The sequence below is a fragment of the Augochlora pura genome, chromosome 1 (genome assembly GCF_028453695.1).
Source record: "Augochlora pura isolate Apur16 chromosome 1, APUR_v2.2.1, whole genome shotgun sequence".
NCBI classification, from domain to species: Eukaryota; Metazoa; Arthropoda; class Insecta; order Hymenoptera; family Halictidae; genus Augochlora; species Augochlora pura.
In genome coordinates, this window is record NC_135772.1 from 19,925,094 (window position 1) to 19,949,993 (window position 24,900).

The 24,900-nt window shown below is 41.3% G+C and overlaps 1 protein-coding gene and 1 non-coding gene across 2 annotated transcripts in view; both read right to left on the reverse strand.

Moving 5' to 3' along the window:
• The window catches only part of Nrx-1 (neurexin 1), a 371,741-nt gene that overhangs the window by 11,663 nt on the left and 335,178 nt on the right, over window positions 1-24,900 (reverse strand). The window contains 2 exon segments of the mRNA XM_078182335.1: window positions 5,611-5,734; window positions 7,220-7,461. Of these exon segments, the coding sequence (XP_078038461.1) occupies window positions 5,611-5,734; window positions 7,220-7,461 (366 nt within the window).
• On the reverse strand, window positions 4,451-4,557 carry LOC144472720 (U6atac minor spliceosomal RNA). The gene has a single exon (XR_013494456.1). It is a non-coding gene; the product is annotated as a U6atac minor spliceosomal RNA (small nuclear RNA).

Consider the following 24,900-nt stretch of genomic DNA (forward strand, 5'->3'; position numbering starts at 1 on the left):
ACTGTAAAATAATTACCGGAAGCGATACGTTTGATACGAGAACCATTTCGCGTCCGACGTTTTCGTTATTTCGGATCTACGCTTTGATCGTTAACGGACCGTCGATTTTATGCGTTTTTAGTTGGCACGATTGGGGTAAGTAAGACGGGGTTTTTGGAGGATTTAATACTTTCAAGAATTTAATATGATTAACCAGTTGCACTGTTGTAACGAGTCGGACTCGTGTTACAGATTTCATGCAGGATCCAATAAATATTAATATATATATAATGTATTATATATATAATATATTAATATATATAATAATAAATATAATTTCCGCGGCATCGAAATAAAAATTAATCCTTCTGTTATCAAAGTTTAGAAAGAAAAGCACGTAAAGACGATAAAAGGAGCAAAGGTTGTCTGGTACTTTTTATTAAAAATATTAAGGATAAATAATTGGCTGATCGAGGCAACATGAAAATAACCGTAGTGCAAGGGGTTGAATCTCAGCTATATTATTAAATAACCGTGAATAAACGATGCGTTGCGTACGATAAAAAGTTCATTCGAAGCACGACAATGCTAAAATAAAAATAATAAAAAATGCGTTCGTTTCGACTGGGATCGGGGGATATTGTACAGCGAGCGCGCCGCGTCGACCGGTCTAGAAAATGATTGGAAAACATTTCGCGCAGCCAATGGAAATGCTAAAGCGACGTAATGAATTTATGTTTTGTTCTCGTCGACGCGTGTCGCAAAATGGAGCCTGCACACGGTGTAACGCGGCATGGACTGTTGAATATTTCACGTTCGTTGCAAAATGTCGTATTATTAGCCGCGCTCTCGAGTCTTCGTCGCGAAACATCGATTTATTTAGCGAGTGTCTAGCGCTCGTCGGATTCGCAAAACCGGCATGGAACACACGCTCCGCCGCCGCTGCTACAAGTTGCAAATATTATCTCGAGACCGGGCGAGCGTTCATGAAATATTCAATAATATTTACGGACCGAGCCGAAATACTGATTCGTCGGTATCAACGTCGACTAAATGTTGTGATTTTAGGGAATCGCGGGCCGTAAGCGTTTTGTAGAATTTAGCCGATCGTTTTCGCAGGTAGGATAGTCGATAAATATTGCATACGAAACGCCGTCTATAAATTTGAAATTGACGCGTTAAATATTTGAATAGCGATAGTGATAAATTATCAGCTGTTTTCTTTTACTATTTATCATTAAAAACGATAAATAAATTTCATGAAAATTTATCGAGATCTTAAAAAAATCATTTTTCTTTCTATTTCTGTTTTTCTTGTTATATTCTTTTTAATTTAGTATCTGCGACGCGTCTATATTATAAAAAAAGCTGGCCTACGAATAATGACCTACGATCTCGTGTAAAATATCGAACGTTGACAAACGATTAAAATCGAGACGACGCGAGGGCAAAACGTGGAAACAACGACCCGTCGATACTATATCCTCGTCGCAACGCCTTCGTCCCCCGTTAAATTCCGCCGGATTCGGCCGCGGTGCCGCGCGTGTTCGCGGACAATTAAACACGTTATCTTAACAGACTCTCGCGACCGTGCTTTATTACGAAGCGGCGAGCACAGCCACGGTCGCCCTTATCCTAGCGGAGCCGAACACCTTGCCGCGCGCGCGCGCGCGAATCTTAAAACGGATCCGGCCCGCAAATCACTTGGCACGCGACGCGGCGACCTAACGCGCCGCGCTCGCCGGTAATTACGCTCGAAAAATGTTTGTAATATCGTCGGCCATCCGCGGACGCGAGTTCGATCCGAGCGGATAATCGAGTTAATGGTCGCGCGCGTCCCGCGGAAAATATCGCGGGCGGTTTTCTCCGGCGTATTTTTCACGGGGGGCAGGGAGGGGCGGAGAACAGCCGAAAAAAAAGCGATCGAACCGGAAACGGAATTAGAAACTGTCGCGGGGAAAACAAGGTTACAACAAACGCAATTTGTTCCAATTCCGAGTTTCAATTTTTGCCGTGTCCTTCCACCCCCCCTCCCTCCCCCCTGCGTATACCGCGCCGTTGACAAATAAAACGTTGAGAGCGCGCGCGGCCGGAATTTATTTTTTTATTTAAATTGTTAATTGGACTGGGAATGATTAAACCTCGCGGACAAATGAAGTATCGTTAACGAAGTATTGTTAACGAAGCGTTGTTTAACGCTGGTATCGGCGAACGGTAAATTCGTTCGGAGACGCTTCGTTCGGGGATGAAAATTACGTTCAAGGAATAACGTTTGATTCGTTTGAGTTTAGTCGAGATTGTCGTGCAAAATTATTGTGGAATTTTATCAAAATCCGTTGCGAGAACGTCAAGAATCAAAATGGCTATAAAGATTCATTGCTAAAGCTGCAAAAAAAAATTAATTGTATAAAATTAGCCACAAAACGTCGTCTCGGTTTCTTCGTCAGATCTCCTATACATTCATACGGAATTGTTAATAAAAAATTGAGCATTAATTTAGCGGAGATTATCGTCCATATTATAGGTCCAGCATTTTGCAAGTTGGTTCGGCAAGCGCATAAATTTGTTGTTTACGCGGCGGCGCGATTGTTGGGAGCGGGAACGGTGTATTTTCGTCGTCGTAGCGTGCAGCGCGTCGAAAATAACCGGCGGCGAGGCGACGAGAGAGTACGACGACGACGGTTTTCTGAGGGGCAGCGACGGATAGCCGCGAGCGCGCCCGCGCGTTCTTGTTATTAAAGCGATCGCATTAATTCAGTTTTTAGCCAGCCGGAGAAGATTTTCGAGCCGGCCGCCAGATTATGCGAGGAGGTCGAGAGAGAAAGGCGGGGCGGCGCCGCCGCGGCCAGGCCGGATTCTAAATATGCAAATGAATCGAAGATACAACCGGGCAAGCATGAAGACGAAAAGGTGGCATGCCATGCGAGATATGCGAGCCCGATCATGCGTGCGCGCGCCCGGCCATGTGGGCTTTCCTCCCCTGTGCTCGGGCGACGCCATTCTGCGGTCATCGATTAGGGGCGAGACGATCGTCTTCTGCGCCCCCCTTCGAACTTTTTATGCTAGGTTATGTCAGGTTATGTCGCGTACGAACGAGTTCCATTTCCAACGACATTCTTTTCTTTTAAAATAATTCTTTTCTTTAAAAAGAATTATTTTATCCGGTGCCGGTGAATTCGTCCGAATATTTATTATAATTTGATAGGAAAAATTGATATTTGTTAAGGAATATTCGGAGAAAGAAGATTGCGATGAAAGATAGGGTTTCAGGTATCGTGGATGGTACAGGGGTTGACCAGGGAGTAACCTATAAATCTATAATATTTCTAAAAGTGTTTAAATCGATTAAAAACCTCGTCGAAAACGTCAAGTAATTCTTTCTGCTGTTTTATGTTTTTTCTTTCTTTAGGGTGGAATCATCCCTTACAAAATTCGTTTTCATCGTTTCCTCTGATCCCGTTGTCGAAAGATTTCCGAAGGTATTCGTCCGTGTCGTGTGCCCGTAATTATGCAAACGATTCAAAACCGAAATGCAAATAACGATTGCTCCGAACTAGAATCGCATCTAATATGCAACAATTTCGCGTACCGTGCCGTTTCCGCTGTTAGTTTATTTACGAAGCTCTCCCGGTCCCGTTTAACTCCACTTAAATAATAATTTGCCCTTTATTAATATCCGCCTCTTTTAACGAGCAAAACTCATTACGGATGATTAACCGGCCGTGTGTTTGTTTATGTAATTACGAACAGATTTCCCGTTGCTCTTAATAATGCAAATAACGAGGATTCCGCAGCCACGGGAAAATGAAAATATCACGACGGGTTCGGCATAATTTGCCGCGATGCCGATCGATTAATATCAATTGCTCGGAAAAGACGGTAACAAGATTTGCAAATGCGTTTAATAAACTTTCCGTTTTAGCTTTCCAGTCGTTATAAAATATTTTGTGCCGTCACGACTTCAGAAAAAAAGCGGAACGTTTTATAAGTTAAAAAAAGAAACGATATTTTAAGCATTCAGTAAACAATACTGTAATAATAATTATCACAGATTATAGAATAGTATCTAGCAGTAATTATATTTTCGTATTTTATTTCACTGCCGTTAATATAATAATAAGTGCAGCAGAAAAAAAAAATATATATATATCAGTTGAAGTTTTAAATTTCACGTAAAATATCCGAATATATTGCAAATCTGTGCGCACATTGAAATTGTATTGCATTTCAGTTGCGTACGAAGCCTCTCAATTTATCGATTTACTATCGCGTTTCTTCATTAGTATCGTGATAATTATTGTTACGGTGATAATGACTTCGTTCCCGCAAATTAGAAAAATTGTAAACGCGATCGGTAATGTAGATACCGTCTTACCGCGCCGTGTATCGATTTCACGTAACACTGCCGCTGCCTGCTCGTTCTATACATTTAAAAAAATAACGCCTTCGCTCTAGTAAATTTGGTGGTAAAAAAAAAAATTTGGTAAGAGCCGCTAAAGAGCGGCAGTGCCTTACCAGTATATGTGTATTCCATCCTTGTCTAGGGGAGTGCTAAACATCTCTCCTTTCATATTACACAATTAGGTGTCGCTCGCAGCCGCCTTATATACAAACGGACCGGCTAGCGAGCACTTGCGAGAGAGCAAGTTTTCCTCGAATAACTCGAAAACTAATAACTTTATCGAAAAACAGCAAAGACGGTTTTTTATCGACGATCGCGCGATCTATCGAACCGTGTACTTTCCAAATCGATTCGCCGATATAAAAACTTTTCGACATATATAGATATACAAACAGTACAGTCATAGACACGACAGAGATCTAATATACAACACTAGTTATAATAATATCGTCTAATAACAAAATACCACGTATAATCAATTATTTCAATACCAAAATGCAAGTATCAGAGAACATTTCAATTATCTCATCGACAACCATACACATCGAGCAGCGTGGAAGATTCGTTCGTTCGCGATAAAAGTCAAAAGTTAATCGTGAATCACGAAAATAATATATCCGAGAATTTTGTTAAATAAAATATAGCTATGTAAGTTATAGGAGTACGTTTTTAAGGTTATAATTACCGAAAGTTGGCACTTGGAAGATTATCGAACACCGAGAATTCTTCGAATATTAATAATTATCGATTTTCGAGAAATGAAAGGTAAGAGCCGGTAAATAAATTGTTAATAATCAAGTTTAACAATTGCTCGAAACGAGTGCCAATAGGATAATTCTCTTCGGCTCGATAAACGTTACGATTCTCTTTCCGCGAATAATTTTGTTGCTGTCGCCGGTATCCGTATATCGCAACAGAAGAATAATTATTATTCGAGCGCGTCGCGTATGTGCAGAACAGATATCACGCGACTAGCAGACCGTCTCGCTCGATATTCACATATCGAACAGTTCTCGAGCAATTTCTATCTCGCAAAGGCGTTCGTGCAAGTGATTCAAATTCCAAAGGTGGCGCGCCTCTCGCACCGGAGAGTATATCATATACGTGTGTACGTGTATAAAGTAGAGAGCTTGCACATACATAAAATATCGATGTGTGCGGAATAAGAAATTTCCCTCGGAGGGAAACGTGCAGAAGGAATTACTTACGCCCACGGAAATGTTACTTACACTTACCGGAACCGGGTTCGTAGATGGGCGTGCATTCTTCGTCCTCGTCGTCGGCGGTGCAGCCGCTTCCGGCGCCAGAAAATATGAGGTCGTCCATGACACCGGGAAAACCGGACGCCGGTGTCTGCCGATGGGGGAGGGGAGGAGAAAAGAATGGAGATTTATTGCGCGCCGTTCGTCTAGAGCCGCGGATGGAAAGAGCGGCCCGGGCATCGCGGCCATTCTTCCCGTCGTGTTAAACATTCAACACGCTGATTCGAATCTTTAATACTCCACCGCTGCCGGCGTTCGCCTTTGTACGATACGTCTCGTAATTGTGGCTACAGGGTGGCCGAAAAGTAAATCGCAATTGAGAAATGAATAGTTGCCGAGTAACTTTCTCCTTTGCGGAAATGCGAGCCGAGGCTTCGTTCGCCAGTTATTAACGAAAAAACCGTGACCAATGAGGTGCGAGCTAGGCCAAGTAGTCTCAGAGATCGTCTCTCTATTGGTCAGTGGTTTTTGGTAATTAATTTGTTAGCGATGCTTCGAGGACAATTTTTGTGAAGGATAAATATCTCAGAACTCCATGCTTCTCGATTGCGAGCGACTTTTGGGACACCCTGTATATTCCGACGCTCTATACACTCCATAAATTCTAGGTTAAGCCTTTGCACACGATTCCACTTTAACTCTAAATCCAGGATAGCTCTCCCGATTTATATTTCAATTCTAAACGCTTCGATGCGTTTCCTGCTTATTAAACTGAATCTCACGTATCGTGGAACAGTTTTTTAAATATAAACAAATTAGACAATGTAAAAATGATTTTTTAACGTAATATTGCAATTTTTAATGGTCAATTGACTAATCTATTTGTAGCATATATAACACTTACAATATTCTACATAATTATTCGTATATTTCTTTTTTTGTAGTATTTCTCCTAATATTCTCTTTATTAATTTAATCGACACGCAATTTTCTGTGGCTATTTCACCCCCTATACTTAGAAACCGATCCTATCATTAAATAACGTGTCAGGAAACTGATGTACAACTCAAGGTTTCACAGAGAAGTCTGCTTCTAACATTACACTCTGTCTTCTGTTATTTTAAGAAACACAGAAACGATATTTCAGCTGAAATCGAGCAAACTATATTTTAAGATAATGTACACGATTTCCTAAGATTGATCGAACATGTCATATTCCTAACCTAATAGAACTTCAGGTAAGACGATATATAGTTATAGTTCTATACTAGTTCTATAGTTCTAACTATATATATAGTTATAGTTCTGAAATACAATTCGGCAAACTCTATTTTAAGAAGCACGGAAATAATTACTCGATTAAGATTGAAAATTGTAGTTCTTATTTCTAACCTAAAAGAATTTCCGATAAGCTTTAATCTCTGTCTCGTTCTAGTGCAAAGATTGGATTAAAATTGGAGTAGCTGTATTTTAAGAAGCTCGGAGACGGTTATTCGATTGGAATCGATCAACGTCGCGTGGTTTTTTATTTTTAACTTAAAAGAATTTCTGGCAAGACGAGCTTTAATTGGTATATTCGGTGCTATTCGGAGATCCGGCGAATATGTAACTGCTTCCGAATGCTCGAGTGGCTCACCTGTTGCATTCTTTGCAGAGGTGCCGCACGGTCCAGAAGACTTCCGGCGGGCATCAGTTGGACATCCCCTCTGGTGGTGACTCTGCCATCCTTCGAGGCAGCGAGCTCCAGGATTCGTGCACCGTTCACCACCAAGCCGGCGATCACCCCCAAAAATGGCCGCTCTATGCTGCCCTTGTTGCGGTTCAATCGACCGCCAACCAGAATGGCCGACTGGCTGTTGAACACTGTCAGCTGGCGACCTGCGAACCCCAAATTAGTATTGTCACCACCATAAAAACCGTGTTATTTTGTTTATATTTAGTAACCGTGAAATACTCGTCAAACGTAGTCTCTTAACGCTCTTGCAACCTCTGATCACCTTTATTTTTAATACTAATTTCTTTGAATTATTTCAACAGTAATTTATTTCCAATAATTTTTATTAAGGCTTTAATCGCAGAAATAAACCAACGAAACGGAGCACAGAACAATAGAAATATCAGAAGCAACGAGAGTAATTCTGCTGCAAAGTTTGCAACTTATGCAAGCAATAAAAAGACCAAATATAAATATTATTAATTCTGACTATACAGAATTCTGTATAAAGATCTTATTAATTAAATTACACCTTTGGAACACGATCCGAGCAATATTAACAATTTTCTCAACGGTGCAAAAGGGTCGCGACATTAACCCGAAAAAGTCCGGAAGAATAATCGTCGACTGAAATCTCAATGAACACCGTAATTTCCGTCTATAGTTCCGAGGTTTTCTGCCACGCCTTTACAGAAATAGGACACAAAGGAGAAACTTTGATGCAAGCGGGTAAGGTTATTAATAATTTTCATTAACGAAGGCGCGATCAGGTGTGCCGATCGGTGAACAGTTTCATGCTCGCTGATCCAACGAAGAAGGCGTGCAGGCAAAAATGTTTCTAGATCACGGATAAACTCGAAGGGTCGGGGATAATTTATGCGGGTTCTCGCCGGCTGACAAATGTATTCGTTTGACCACTGACCAGGCGAACAGAAGCCATATTCGGTCCGTGGACTCGGGGGGACCGGCGATGGTTGGTCAGCCCGCCATTGCAGCGCGCGTGTGCCTTGGAAGACGAGGGATACCTTCGCGTGGGTTGGAAGGGTTCGCGTCGCGAGCCCTTTCCGCTCGTAGGGTCTAAATTTGGTTGGTTTTAAGAGCAGGCGAGCATAACGCGAACGAAAGTCGCTGCAGGGCTTCGATCGGCCCTTCGTGGGTTGGGGCACCCAACGGTTACAGCGACGTCTTCGCGAGGTGGACGCCGCTATTGTCACGAAAGAATTCGACGATCGCGGAATTTCAATGAACATTCTCCGAGTAGTTTATAGCGACTCGTTCAACTGCTTTTGTGATTAATATTAATTTATAATTGCACCGCTGTTACCCAAACAATGCATGTACAATATATTTACACGTTTGCTTAAATTGTAATTTGTTACATTTGTACGTTTTTGTATATGTTGTTACTGTTTTAGGTATTCTTAGTTCAGTTGCGGATTTGTCATTTTAATGTACAGTTAATGTATGGAGATACGCGACATTCAATGTAAAATGGAAAGAGCAGTAAAATTCATTTCGCCTTTCCCAGCGAAATGCAGACCTCCTTCAGTGGACAAAAAAAAAGAGGAACACGGCTGCGATTTTTGCTACTCGCTTTGAAGGACCAACTCTTTTCCGAGCGACTGACGTACGATCTTGACGAGGGTTACTTCAAAGTGTCGTAGCTCTGCGAAAAAAAATCGCAGCTCTGTCGCTTTTTCTTTGAATTAAAGAGGAAGGACCGAGCTTCGTTCGAGCACAAACAATATTCTCGAAGAAATTTTTACGAAACTCGGAATTTTCAAAAATTCAATATTCAAATTTGGCAATTTTCAAAATTGCAATATTCAAACTTGGCAATTTACAAACTTGGCAATTTTCAAAATTGCAATATGCAAACTTGGCAATTTTCAAAATTGTAATATGCAAACTTGGCAATTTTCAAAATTGCAATATGCAAACTTGGCAATTTTCAAACTTGCAATATGAAAACTTGGCAATTGACAATAAAACCTCGCATTTCGATTAACTACATCGTCGCAGGTCGCGCGAAACTTCGGATGAAAAAGACAGTATCTTAAAGCAGAGATTCGAAGCTTTGGAATAAAAAAAAGATCGTCATCCAGCGAGTATTTTTCGCGATAGTCGGTCGAAGTTGATCAATCTCTGGAGGTTCGTAGTAGGCAGAGCGAAGTAGAGCCATCGGGACTCGACAAGACAGAAGAGCTCCGCAATTTCGCTAATTACAAAAGCATCTATTATCATACTCGAGCAGCGTGATCCAGCGGCGAAGTTCTTCCGCGAGCAGTCTCGTTTCATCCGGTCGCCTTTCTATCCAAAGCCTTCGCGGTTCCGCCGACCATCCAAAGTAGCCTATCAAAATGGGAATCGCTCGAGCAACTTCCTTACAACAATATGTATTCGGAGAGATGTTCGCTATAGAAGAGGTACCCGACGAACCTCTCAGCCGGGCAAACCAATTTAGCAACCAGTTTCTGCGAGGTTGATTTTTCTGCGCGCTGTGTTCCAGGATTCTTCGAGGACTTTCGTTGGAAGCTTTCGAGGGCTTCCGGATATATGGATATTATATAACCAGGGACACCGATCAGGCCAGCATGGTCGTCTCGGAGGTCTTGGCTGTCTGTGGCTCTTCTTCGGTGGCTAAAACCGGCTGATAAAATCGATCGGCAGTGATCGATAGCGCGGCTATTTTTTCATTAGGCGACTAGAAACCGTGGGGGGACGGGACGCCGCGGGTCGAACACGCACGTTCCGAGCAGGTTCACGCCGGTGACCTGCCATGGGCGAGTTAAATACCATCCTGTAATAGGGAACCAACAAGCTGCACGAGGTTCGTCGGCGCTGTTCCCTGGATAACCTTGTCATTGGGTGGGGGAGGAGGTGGCGAAGGGAGTTTGGTTGGGGTGGATAATAATTTTCGGCGAGCCGAGAAAAAATGGGCCTGGCTGACAGGCCTACCAGGCTACCAGAACCAGCCAGAAGGGTTACGCGGCTTCGTTTTAGGCGCCGCCAAGATGGCCGCCGTGGGACGCCCGCGTTGCCCAAATCTTACGGGTTCGCCGAATTTCGAGACTTATACTCGGATATTTTATTTTATTTATGGTGTTCACTAGGAGAGAGAGTTTTAGGAATTATTATTTATATTTATAAATATATGTTTTAGGGATTACTATATATATTTTAGATATTAAATAGATATTTATTTTAGCGATTACGTCGCCATATTCTAAATAAAAAGAATACCGAAATAATTAATTCCTATAAATAGCTATACTATTTTAACTGAATCTATACTATTTCAATTAACAGTACGAAATTAATTATTTCATACTTCTTATTTTAAAGAGTGTGCTATTTTTCTAGTCTCTTAAGAAAATCTGTCCTCATTCAGCAACGCGAAAGACGCGTAAGGATTCTCACGAAGCCATATTCGGGCATCGTATTCTTATCGCGATTCCTAACATAACCTTAAATAAGCTCCTCAAAAAAAATTCGAACAAAGTTGCTGCGACGTAAAATATTAGTGAGAAAAGAAATTTAACAAACCGATTTTGTTCTGAATACAATTCCGTCTCCACGGAATGCCAGAGAAGATAAATATGTCACGTTGCGCCGTCGCCTATAATTATTTCGCTGCACACACGATAGCTCTGCGTGTTTTCCCCCCGCGCGCGCGCTTGTTCAATGCCGCGTGAACACATGCTCGCATTCACCGCGCTTTCAACGGGATTTCATTCGATATCATTTCACGATTTACAGCACGTGAATTCCATTTATAGAGAAGTTTAATATTAAACAATACGCGCGTTCCGCGCCTGTGGCAGCGCCGTAGAAATACGGCAGTCAAAGCGGAGAAAATAAGCAGAAGATAATTCCACTGTCGCAGCTCCCACTGTATTTTTCTATTTTCTCCGTTCTTACCTTCGAACAATTTTTATTCGAACGCCTGGGGATTATTAACCACTTATTAAGGATTATTAGTGATTCACGATTTATTAGCGACAGGTACAGCGCCCTTTAATTTGTTTTAAATATCGTCGCATTTTCTCTGTTTTCTCGTTATCGATTAGGCTATCTTTTAGTACACTCTAAACCGAGTATTTTTGTCGAAGGTTAACCTAGTTAATTATTTAATCATTTAATTAACGAAGTTAACTCGAAGGTTTAATAAAATAAGTCTAGCTTAACAAAAAAAATCTAGCTTAATAAAACACGGTTAACAAAAAAAAAGGAGGCCGACGCCGACTCGAAGAGGTCGCGGGAGGCCGTGAACGTTCGTGTTCCGACCAGACAATTTTTTCGCCCTAAGAATCGGCACTTGTCGGCCAGGCATAGTGAGTCTATCAGCACGGTATAAAAATACAGCTGGTCGAGCGGCATTCTTAGTGAACCGGGTTCCCAGCAGGGACGCATGTGCCGTGCCCGAAACCCGGCCAGCCAGCACACTTTATATATCCTCGCGCACGTGTCCGCCCCGCGAGTGTGCTCACCCAGATCCGAGCGATTTACAACGAGAGAGAGAGAGAGAGGTGTGCGCGCGCCCGGAGAAATTGGCGATCGCAGGTGGGCAGAGAGGTGTGCGCCTCGCCGTAGAGGATAAGCGTGTCATTCGCTCCGCATTCCGATCTGAAGAAGTCCAATAAACTGTATCACTTTATTAGGAGAGCAGGAGGGCTTATGGGTGTGTGCCTGGACTGTGTCTGGCCTCACCGGCGCTAACTTACCGCGTCAATTTAGGCGGACCCCATCGTCGTCCGATGCTCTTTCGTGATTGGCTTCCGAGTTAGGGTGGATATCACAATTATCGCGATCCAGGATTAAAAACGCAGAGAAACGGTGGAGCGTTTTATGTTTAAATTGAGGATATATTTGTTTTTATTGTATGGTAATGGATAAAGGTAATTGAAATTTTAGAACGGCAATTTATAGGCAACGCTTTCCTTTTTATATGCTCTAATTGAAAATTCTGCGCTTTAATTAATTTTCTCTGCTGTAATTAATTTTCTCTGCCTCGATTAATTTCCTGTGCTTCAAAATTTAATACTTGCTTCGATACTATAGTAGGTAAAGATAATTATTATTCTATAACCGACAATTTAATATCTATTATTAACCTAAATGTGCTGGATTGTACTACCGCAAGCTTGAATATTATTATATAATTTTTTAAATATCGAAAATCTGTGTTAATAAAATTAATAAAATCAGAATAGAAAACTAAAATTGAGCTAAATTTTTACGGCCAATTCCCCGGTCACTAAAGTGTTAAACAATAAGGAATAAACTCATGGGCCACCCTAAAATAATTCCGGCGATTATGGCTTCCGAGGACGGCGCGGTTATCTGCGAACGAGTTCTAGTATCGCGAACCTCGCTGTTTCGATGAACCTTTTTAACACGTTCGCCGCGAGCGATTCGGTCGAGGGAACGCGAAGCCGTCGGGTGTCGACGGGATTCCGGCAATTAGCTCCTGCCCGACATAATCTAAATTAATAAGTAAACTGTTAGGGAAGCATGGAGGGCGCAGAGGTGCTTAAACCCCGAAAGTGGGTTAAGACGCCTTCGGGCGTTCTAGACAAGTGGCGCATTCGGCGAAAATGGATCAGGAGATAAGGAACACCTAACAGCGCGGCCGTGGGCTGGCCTAATCTCAAGCCTTTGTGTCCGGTCGTTTCCTAAAAACGTTATTCCGTGAAGATCGAGCTGTCCGACATTCTCCCGTATCCGAGAACGCTTTTGTCACGAGACTCTTCGGTTTCCAGCGTGAGAACAATGGGCTGTGTTTTATGCCATCTCGGTGGCCGATTTAGAAACAATGGAACGACAATTTTCTTTAATCATTATGCTGTATTAAACAAAGTCTAAAAATTCTGCTTTCGTGGCAACGACGACCGAGATAATTATAATAGATTATTTTATATAATATTATGTTATATTAATAATATTGTGATATATTAACGATATTATGTTACATTAATAATATTATCCTATATCGGCGATGACTTGTCGATGGTCGATTGATGTTATCAGCCCTTCATCAAGAAGTCTTAAGTCGTAAATTCTGGGATCGGAAGTCACGAAGACGTCGCTGATAGATAATAAGAATCCACGAATAAAGCACGGGTTTTTGCGAGTTGGACGAAGAAACGGATTCAGGCGGCCGAAGATCGAGAGAAGTCGAGGAAAGTGGATGTACGATAAGGACCTCCCCGTGAACCTTCTTCCACGAGCTTTTTAAGAATCTTTACGATCTTACAGAAATTTATAGAGACTTCCCGGAGACCTTCGGGGACGTTTAGGGCACTTCGGTGACTCTCGAGGAATTTCAGAAGACTGCAGGGACCCCGGACACGCGCGGATACCTTCAAGAATTTGTATGGAAGTTCGAAAAGTGCTTGTTCAAGATTTCCAACGATCCTCGGATATTTGGAAAACTTTCGGAATTCTTGCAAATTCTTTCTAAAATCGTTTAGAAACGTTTCGAGATTTTCAGAAATTTCCAAGGCACTTGGAAATCGTCAGAAACATTTTAAAAGACTATAAATTGATCGTGCTACAATCTTTATAGCGTTTTTAAGCCTTCATACCATTAATAGCAAACACATGTTGACGCATGGGTTCAAGCTAAAAAATCGTAAAATTACACAAATAAATATTATTAAACAGGTTTCAGATATTTATCCGAGATATTTTCGAACATAATACGGGGACGTAACACGTCAGGAATATACTTTGAAGCCATAGTAAGCACCGTCTGAAAAGAATGCAGCGTGCCGCGACTCTGAATTTCCGATCGAAGTCCACGGACGGAACACATTCCCTTCGCGCTCCAACACACCCTTGGCAAATAGTTCTTGAAACCGACTGTCGTCCGTGAGAAGAGGACGCTGAAATCAGTCGGCAGTTTCTACATCGGTAAAGCAGTCGACCTCTCGGCTACAAAAATCCATAACCTCCATTTCAAAAATGGTGAACCAAAAATTCTGAACCTCCATTTTGAAACCTAAAATTATCACGAATCCATTTCAATATATATACTAAAATAAAATTCTATTTCAATGCCTTTGCTATTTTTTTAAAGAGGTTGAATTATATTTTATCGAAGAGATGCACTAATTAAAATAAAAAGCTGTTCACGATAATTCTTTTTCTGTAGTTTCGAATATTCTCAACGCAGCCATTTTGGAAACTCAGATTACTGCGTCCTCTTGTTCCTGCCTTCCACGTTTCGCATTTTAAGACTGTCGAATTGATAATGAAATTTATAATGAAATATATTATAATATAGTGAGATATATTATAATATAGTGAAATATATTATAATATAGTGAGATATATTATAATATAGTGAAATATATTATAATATAGTGAGATATATTATAATATAGTAAAATATATTATAATATAGTGAAATATATTTCTAGTGAAAATTAAATTCATACGAAAATTTAAAATAGAAATTCAAACATAATTGTATAAAATGAATAAATATGAAATATAAATCGTCAATGCTAATTACTATAGAGCAAGCTATTATTCTATCATCAGTCAATAGTTCGATGTAACTATCCCGAAGAACTGTACGAAATTTGACCGCCGCGTGGGCCGTTTCCTTATCGACGGCCAGCCACGGCTCCTCCGGCCTCCGTCGAGCACGACTGGCGCCAGACGCCGCGCGCTCAAGACCCGGCGAACAAGGGGGACGAATAATCGAAATCGTAGCTCGGCGATCAGCAGACATCGGGGTCCCACGAACTGTTTGGGAACCGTCCGGGCTTCGCGCCGCTCACGACGGTGGGAACCGAGAACGCCTGGGTGTGGGAAACATCGATGATTCCCAGGCGATGAGAGCGACGTTCCGTGCACGGCCGGCACGTGAATCCGTGAACCTCCGCGTAAACGCGTCGCTTCTGCCGCTTTGTCGCGACGCTTATCTCTCTTATCTCGTTGCCCGTCGACTTCTCGCCTCGTCGACGGAGGCGTCCGTAATCTTCAACTGTTTGTCGAGCCGCGTAGCCTCGGTTTTTATCATAGACTGTTCGTAGCATAGTTGGATGACATTTTATTCGAACGATGATAGAGGAGATAAGAACGAGCAGATAAAGTTTTACATAATATCGAATAGCTTGGAATAGCATGGCGATGGAAAGCTTTGGCAAAAAATATAACGATGACAAGTGTTAGGTTGTAACATAAGTTTCTTCCGCGCCACGCTGTGACTCTGAGCGACTCGAAGAATTACTCGAATAAATGAATAGAATAATGTTGAATTTCAACAAATAAGTTGAATTGCAAAAATCAGTCAAATTATTATTTACCACCGAATATGTTTAAGATGCGAAGGCACGCGATGATTTATTGAATCTCTTCTGATCGTTATTGTTTTTGTTGAATCGATTCGTGTTAGTTACCTGAAATATCTTAAATGAAAAGGACGTATTTTATACCTTTCTTTAAATAATTAAAGTTCCGATTAAAGTTCAATTTATAGTTCTAATAGCGTTTAATAATTAATTATTCCCATAACAAATTAATAATTCTAATAAATAATTTCTTACGAATAATTAATAATTGCGGGGTAATAAAAAGAAATTCTTTAATCGCAAGTTCCTCGCAATTTGCATGGCAATTGGGGAGGATTTGCCGGATTAGGATCGCGCAGAGGTTTATCAATGAAACGGCCGGCAGAGAAGAGAGCATCGTACGAACGTAGTATAGTGAACGGGGAAGGAACTCGCGCGACCATAGGCTACGGGGCCGCAGGCTGTAGACCCGTCTGGCAGGTTCCCGGACAACCTTGAGAATTCAAGGCTGATCCTAGGCGCGGGTAGAACTGGTTTAGGCGAGCTACTGCTTCGCTATGCTCTCCTGCTGCTTCTAAACACGTCACTTAGATCAACCCTAACCTTTCTTACGTTCTACACACGTGCGCGGAGCACGTGGATCAGTTTCACAGGTTCTCCTTCTCTCCGCGAATTAAAATTCATTCGCCGCGTTTCGACGGCGACAATTTTGTTAAAATAATGTTATTGCGTTATATGTTATGTTATATAATAATATTATATATTGCACTCGTTATAAAAATTCGGAGTATAGTCTACTAAACGTGGATGTTAACTATGTTAAATTGAAATAAAATTCCTTCTTCTGGCAATATTTAAACATCGAACATTGTCGAGCGATAAATATAGATTAATAAAAAAAACTATAAATATAATATAAATTATCAGTGTCGCGCAGGAATTTGTCAGTCGCGAACGAGCGTTAATCAACGCAGCTGAGAAGAAGAAATCGCGTGCAAAGGGGTTAATCAACACTCGAATAATCGCTAATTAACGTCGAATCGACGTAAAATACTATTTAAAAAAAAAACACTCGAATCGTTCGTCAAGGAGAAATTGTTGAATCGAGAAAAATTGATTGTTTACGGAAACAGTCGTGCACGATTTTTCCTAATATCGATCTCAACCGGTCGATCAACAACCAGCGACTTTTTAATCAAATTCGAACACTTCCCCATATATATTCATTAAATTTCGATCGGCAGGACGGAAATATTATCGGCCGATGGAATTGGGATCGCGCGAAATTGGTTACATTAAAATTGCATGTTTAATTGGCCGTTTCAATGGAACCTTTATTTGTCAAGGCTATTCGAACGGGCGCGCACGCGGAAGCGGTCATTAATGAAATATTCAAGCAATAGCGTAATATTTGCAGCGCGTTCATGGACCGGCGGAATCGATTTTGCATATTTCAAAGCCGAATTGCTATTTGTGATACGCGAGATGACGCGTAAAAAGAAAATAAATCTCGGAGCCGTGAGAATAATTCGGCATTCTCACTCGAAACTATTTAATTTTATATAATTTTATGTAATAACTATATGATGTATAATTTTATATAATAAGTATATAATATAGGATATTAAATAATATTATATAATAATTTTATATAATTTTATTTAATATCATTTAACCCTTTGCACTGAACGGCGACTTTGAGGTACCACTAGCATTATATCTTCTACGTTCCAATATATAATAATTATTAAATAATTGTAAAAGTGCACTTTATTGAATAGAATAAATATACTGTGTACTTGGAACATTTGTTCGCTTAACAACAGCAAACAAATAGGACAAGTTATCTCATTCCTGAAAAATTCAAGCCTATACAGTAAACTCTAATATCCCGAACTAAAAGTCGTCGCTAATAACCGCAAGTATAGTTGATGTGACGTAAAATACTATTTAAAAAAAAAATATACTGTGGAGCCAGGAAAATGATTTCCCATTTATAGTTGAAATTGGCTTCGAGTGCAAAGGGTTAATATCTAAAAGCAGTGTGACACATTCATTTATCTCCTCTTTCGACACCGCAACCCTTAACCATCTCGATCGCAATACAGTCTTACATCACCTTCAAAATACATATTATTATTGTGATAAGAATTGTAAATTGAATTCTTATAGACACAGACAAGTAGTATGACAAAGGTTGCTATCGCGTGGCAAGAGGGAACGGGCGCATCCACGGCACGTAGAGAATCGATGGGACGAAGCCGCGCAAGGGGTAAGCGTGTGGAGAGTTGGTTCCCGACCAACTTGCACGGTCTGGTCTCCTAGTGAATCTGGGAATCTGTTTCCCCTGAAGTCGCTCAGATTCTCACGATCATGGGAACCTGGACGGCGGTGTCGTCTCTCGCGGCGGAGGGCGCCCGGGATGTCTGGGAACGGGTGTCCCGTGGGAAGCACTCTCCGTGACCGACATTCGCGAGGAGCTTCGCTCGCGCGTAGGGCGAAGTGGAGACGAGGACGGACGGACGGACGGACACGGGCACGGAACTCTTTTGCCAGCCTGAACGCCTACTACCAAACCAGATCGGTCCGTTGGTTCCAGGGGCGAACTCTGTCTCTCACGGTTTCTTTGCCTGGGAGAGCGGCGCACGGTTCTCCCGGGTTCCTCGGGAACCGTTCCACGGGAATCGTTCCACGGGGAACGTGAGAAAATATGCGAGGCACGCGTCAACCGGCTGGCTACCTGGCGCGCCAGCGCGCGCGCGGACAGTCCGGTCACGTGGCGAGCCGCGATCTGTCGAATATACATCGAATCGTACGGTTCAAAGGACAACGATTAGAGGAGGACGCCTGGGAACTCGATGGGAAATCGTAGCCGGGCATCGGAGCCTGTCCCGCTAAAAAGGGGTACGCTCTTAACGATCCACGATGGAAGTTTTACGGCCACCCGACTCTCCCGGTCGTTTGTTACATTCGATCGAGTTTCGTGTGCGGAGTCACGAATGGAATTCGGATTTTATGCGTTCGAGTACGTTTGTTGGGGAAATTCATCCCTGGTGGAATTTGATTTTTATTCTGATCGAATTAGTCGTTCTTGGGGTGGCTAGAATGGTGGCAGTATAAGGAGAATAAAATATCTTTACTGCTTGTTGAACATGATTATTTTGTGTAGTTAGGTTTAGTTGTAGATGTTGTTATATGATGTTAAATTTTGGTGATTTCAAGTTTTATCTAACTTCAAGTCGATTTAACTTAATTTAATCTCATCGAGCTCAATTTAAGTCGATTTAACTTGATTTAATCTCATTGAGCTCAATTTAATTCAATTTAACTTAATTCAATATAATTGATCTCAAATTAATTCAATACAACTTAATTCAATTTAACCGAACTCAATTTAATTTAATTCACCTTAACTCGACTTAATTTGATATTATTCAACTAGATTTAATTTAACTACATTCAACCCGAATTACCTTAATTTCATTCAACTCGATTTATTTTAATTTCATTCAACTCGATTTCATTTAATATCATTCAACTCGATTCAATCTAATTCCATTCAACTCGATATAATCTAATTCCATTCAACTCGATATAATTCAATCGAACTCGACTCAATCTTTTAATAAAGTTATGCCGCTCTACTGTTAGAGAACCGGATAATCGAGGCTCCGCCGTGTCGCGTCGACGACCATGCATCAGCCAGAAGAAGAATCGTTGACTATTTCTTGGTTTGCCGATCGAGGGGGCTGAGAGGGTTGTTGGTCGTCATCTCGTGGAAAAGAAGCGGACGAGCATGTAGATAAGGCAACAACCTCGTCGAGCTGTTGCACGCCGGCCGAGAGAGAAAGAGAGAGAGAGAGAGAGAGACGAGAGACTCTCGCTTCTGAACCCAATTAAGTCGTTCCCACGGGACCGCACCGTGGGATAGTCTCTCCGGGAACGCGAGAATCGGAATCTCGGGATGGCCAGGACTCCATGCGACCTCAAGAAGTGGTTGTCGTCGGAGGGCGACTCCGGTATAAGGAAAGAGGGAGGGTAGAGAGGGAGGGTGGGAGTCAAGAATAGGGTGTAAAATAAATAGCTGAAAAATAGCAACAGAGTACAAAATAAATAATACAAAGAATAAAATTTACAAATTAAAATCATAGAAATAAAACTCGAGACTCCCAATTTAAAAGAAAAATAGAAAGGGTGATCGCTATAAAAAAGGGAACCTAAAAATTAATTTCCAAGCGTATTCACGTTCGATTCTATTATAACAAATAGCATCGCAAAAGACGAAAGAAAATAGCGAATAGAATAATCCTATAAAACAAATGAAAAAGTTCATTTTAAAATAAGAATAAATTGACGTAAATTGCGGCAGCTGTCGCGCGACACCCTGTATATCAAATCTGGCGCGAAAAATCATATTTCGCACGGCTGGAATCGCGTTTCAGGCTGCTGCGAGGCGCACGCGTTCCGTCCTGCTGTCGCCAACCCTTTTTTTTCCCGGGTCGCGAGCAAGAGGAGAAGACACGTGCAGGAAAGGGGGAGGGAAGGCGTCGCGTCGGAGGCGAAGAGAGAGAGAGAGAGAGAGAGAGAGAGCCGTGTGCTCGCCTCGCGTGAGAACCCGGCGAGGGCTCGTGGGAAAAACGGCGAAGGCGCGTGGCGCTTGTGCCATCAGGACACCATGAGGCCGCAGGAAGTCGCGCGATCACAGGCTACTCCTTTATCAGCCACCCCCGCAGGGAAACCTGTCCGATACCTCCGCACCGTCTCCGTTTTTTTTTGCAATGGAGCGTGCCAGGGAAATCTTTGGAAAATTGGTTACTTTCTGTTTCCACCCCCGCAGTAATTTCCTTGAGAGAGAATCTTGATGGCTGAGAAGCTGCTTCAGTGTGAAACTATGTTATAGTATATTATAATATGGTATATTATAATATAGTAAATTATAAATTGGTTCACTTCCTCGTGCCTCGACAGTTTCCACCCCGCAGTAATTTCCTTTTCAGAAGATATTTATGGTCGAGAAGCTGCTTCGGTGTGAAACCATATTATAGTATATTATAATATAGTAAATTATAAATTGGTTACTTCCTCGTGCCTCGACTGTTTCCACCCCCGCAGTAATTTCTCTTCGAGAGAACCTTTATGGTATAGAAGCTGCAGGAAACGAGTAACGAAGGCATCGCCTGGGTCTCCGTCAATTCGCTCGAATCCTCGAACATCGTAACGGCCATGGAAACTCGGTGAAGCAATAAAATTTCCGAGCGCGCCAAGCGCGGGCTTCCAAGGACGTGTTCTCTCAAGATAATCTGTACGCGCGGCCTGCTACGAAGGTCTGCTGCCGGAGCTCTCTCTCTCTCTCTCTCTCTCTCTCTCTCTCTCTGGTGGACGAAGAGAAAAAAAAATTCCAGATCGTTAAATCCTTGGCATCCTCCCGCGACCAGTTGGCCGTCGAGGAAAAAAAAAGGAAGGATCTTGTACTCTTGTTAGCCCGTCCGGGGAGTTGAGTCACGGCGTGAGAAAGTTCCACCGAAGGGACAGCGAAGCTAAATATTTCCAACAGGGATGCAGACTCGTAAAGAAGGTGCTGTTTTCCGCCCCCCCCTCCCGTTAAGGGTTTCTTCGTCGTCCGCGGAGGGTGCGCGCGCGAACTCCTTCCACTGCAAGACCCCGTATTTTTGTAATATATAGTTTGTTTAACGTGAAATCGTTCTGTCTTGTGTAGAAATTCATTTTGTGCTCGTCGTTTAGAATTTCAAGATTTCTGTTATTTTCTTCTAATTAATATCATTTAAGAAAACTTTTATTTTTGATTATTATTATTAAGACAGTTTCTACTTTTCATCAAGACCCTCGTCCTAGTTGTTGGTAGCCATGTAACTGCTGTGGAGTTAATTAAACTCTTAATATAACCAGAGACATATACATTGAAACTAGCCCCTTGCATCGCGCGAGACGCAAACTTGTGAATATTCTGCGAAGTTAACTCAAACATGCAAGCTTCAATTAAGTATTTAACTCGAATTAATGTTGTACACGTTCTCTGTCCAGAAGTGTGTCCAAAGTGTTAATTGCCAGTTCTAGATCTTATCCCTTGCATTGAAGGCAGACATTGTAAATTGAAAATGTAGTTACTGTATTCAATGAAATATGTATAGTATAGTATAACCTAGTGAAGCATAATATAATATAATAGAAATATAATATAGAATGGTATAGTATATTATATTGCACTATAATATAATATAATATAGTATGGTATAGTATATTGCACTATAATATAATATAATATAATATAATATAGTATGGTATAGTATATTAAGTGACTCGTATTCCGGTCGTTTAACTTTCCACGTGATCCAGCAAACTCGTCCTTCCCATAGAATTCCGCGCTCCATAGTACAACGTTCCGCCATTTTTAAACGCATGGGACGCGAGGCCGTAAATTCGCAGGAAGCCCATTCATCCCGTCCAGTCTGTGTTCCGCCATAACATCCTGCAGGATTTCCACATTAAAAAGAAAAAAAAAAGTCCCTATTCCCATGTCGCCTGGCAAGGATTCATTGCCCACTGTTCCAAGAAGTTATTCCTCTCGCACAAAGGACCCCGGCGCAGCACATCCTAATATGCAAAACAGGTTTCTCAATGCGAACACCTGTTACCTTCACAATGGGGGCCGCCACTTGCCTGGGAATGTAAACAGAGAGAGAGAGAGAAAGAGAACCGGTTTCACGCGCCTATCCGAGAGACCCCTCTCTCGCGCGCCGGCCATGTTTCGCCGTGAGTTCAAAGGGGTTGAGGGACATCGGCGCTGGTTCGTTGGTTTCACCGAATAGGGAACCATGCGACCGCCGGCTTTCAGTTCTAGGCGCTCTCGCTGCGAATCCCCCCCTGTGTTGTTCACCGTCGGAGGACTCTTTGTGGTTTCTTTCACCATTTAAGGAAATCGGGTTGGTAAACAGAGTTCGTAGGGGAACAGGACTCGTTGGGAAGTCTGCCACCCTGGCAATGGCGGATAACCTGGGTACCGTCTTGTTAGCAAGGATGTATATACTATATATGATAATAATAAAATATATAAGGATGTATATTATAGTAAATATACGTGGAAAGTAATATAGGAAGAATTGAGCGGAAATTCTTTATTGGGGAATAAATAAATAGAAGGTACTATATACAGTAGTATAGTAGACTATAGTATAGTGATTATAGTATAAAAATGTTAAAAGGAAAAAACAATAATATTAAGTACATGTATAAAAAGAGCAAATTATATACACTGCGATTAAAAATCGGTGATGGATTAGAATAATAAAAAAGGGAAAGCTGTAAATAATTTTAATTAATTTATCCTCCATAACCATAATTCTCTGTCATCCCCAACTAAAAGTCGTCGCTAATAACCGCAAGCGTAGATGATGCGACGTAAAATAACAGTAAAAAAAAAAACATAATTCTCTGTCGTTTGTTTGAAAAGTGACATTTTCGAACAATAGTCGCTGCTACGCGAAAATCATTTCGTCGATGTTTCTGCGAGTGAAGCAGAGTGTCTCTCTCTCTCGTTGACCGAAATACCCAAGTGTCATCCATCAAAAAGTCGAACACTTTTTCGAGCACCACTTCGGACCTCGTTGAAATACGTTAAGTATATACTCTACACTGTTGTGGAGAGGGGGTTGGGATTTAAACGACACCGATACCTCGGAATTAGCGACACGGTGATCAAGTGTGCTCTCGATACAGAAGAATTAATTCCATAGCATTCGCGAGAAGTTTAAGCAGCGGTGGCAGTGGAACGAAATTATGGAAAGGGTGAAACGGTCGAACGGAGCGATGACGGGAACCGTGCAGGCTTTTGTATGGGCGCTGTGTCGACTTTACAAGGGTCTGACAAGGGTCGCCCCGGCATTCACCCTCTATAATTTGTGGTTTCACGCCTACTTAAGGAAATGAATCTGGCAAACAGTTCTCGTAGGGTAACATGAGGCCCTCGGAGGTTCGTTGCGAAACAAAATGGCGGACGTCGAGCCCTCCCCATACTAAATACGATAATATACATGTACATCTATATACAGCGTACAAACTTTCTGTCGTGAATTTCCAAATTCCAGAAATTTCCAATTTCTTTCAACCGTCCCTAATTTGTTTAAAGACTACCAGTGACTATATAAGTTAATGAGATAAATTTATAATATTCATAAAATAATATCTGCTTTTCTGAGTGCAAATGAATGAGTATAACTTTTTTAATAATTTTTTTAATAATTTTTTTTATTAATATTCTTAATTGAAATTGGTTTCGATAGATTGATTTTATTTATTATTAAATTCTAGGGATTTTAATGAACTTCGTATGAGCAGATAGAATTCGATACTGAAAGCGTCTGACTGGTTGCTTAGAACGTGCTATCTACTTGAAAGGGTTAAGGAGAGCCTCACTATCCTTGGTTCGCCGATACCAGGAGATCATGCATCGACGGAACTGTGCACACACTGTGCCGTGACTCGGCTATACACACAGTCTCGTACCGCGGTCGATCCTACCCCTTTATGGTTTCTTCCTTCCTCAATCTTGAGGTGGAAAGAAACCAATTTGGTAAACAAGTTTGCTAGGGTACTATAAAACACCTGGAGCCGTGCTCCACATCGCACCGATCCTGCCGGTGAAATTAACCCTTTGCGGTCGGAGCCATTTTAACTGGAAATCCAAAATATTTCGTTCAGACTTACAACGTTTCCATTTCATTCCATTTTCCATTTTATTTTATGGAGCATTTTATTCGTTATAAAAATTGAATTTTATGACTTGTGTAAACAGATAATAGCTCTAATTTTTTAAATATTAGTTTTCATAAAGATTGTTTTAAAACGCGGCATGATCATTTTTAGAGGCGCCTTAGAATCGACCGCAAAGGGTTAAACATCCTTGAAGCGTCCATGAGATCATCCCTCCACCATAACAAATTCATACTTTTCACTTTTAAAAAAATATTTTCTACAACTCTAACAAAATATATAGTATAGAGCAACTTATAAATTCAGAAGCATGGTTTACAATTAAATAATTATATAGAACGATTTTATACCAGTGAATAAAAGACTGTAAAAATTGAGGACTTTGAATAAAATTGTAAAAATTGAGAACTTTGAATGAAAGACTGTAAAAATTGAGGACGTTGAATAAAACTGTAAAAATTGAGAACTTTGAATAAAATTGTAAAAATTGAGAACTGAATAAAATTGTAAAAATTGAGAACTGAATTGTGGAACAGTTTCAACTATTTCTAAAAAGGCGAACAAACGAAAAAT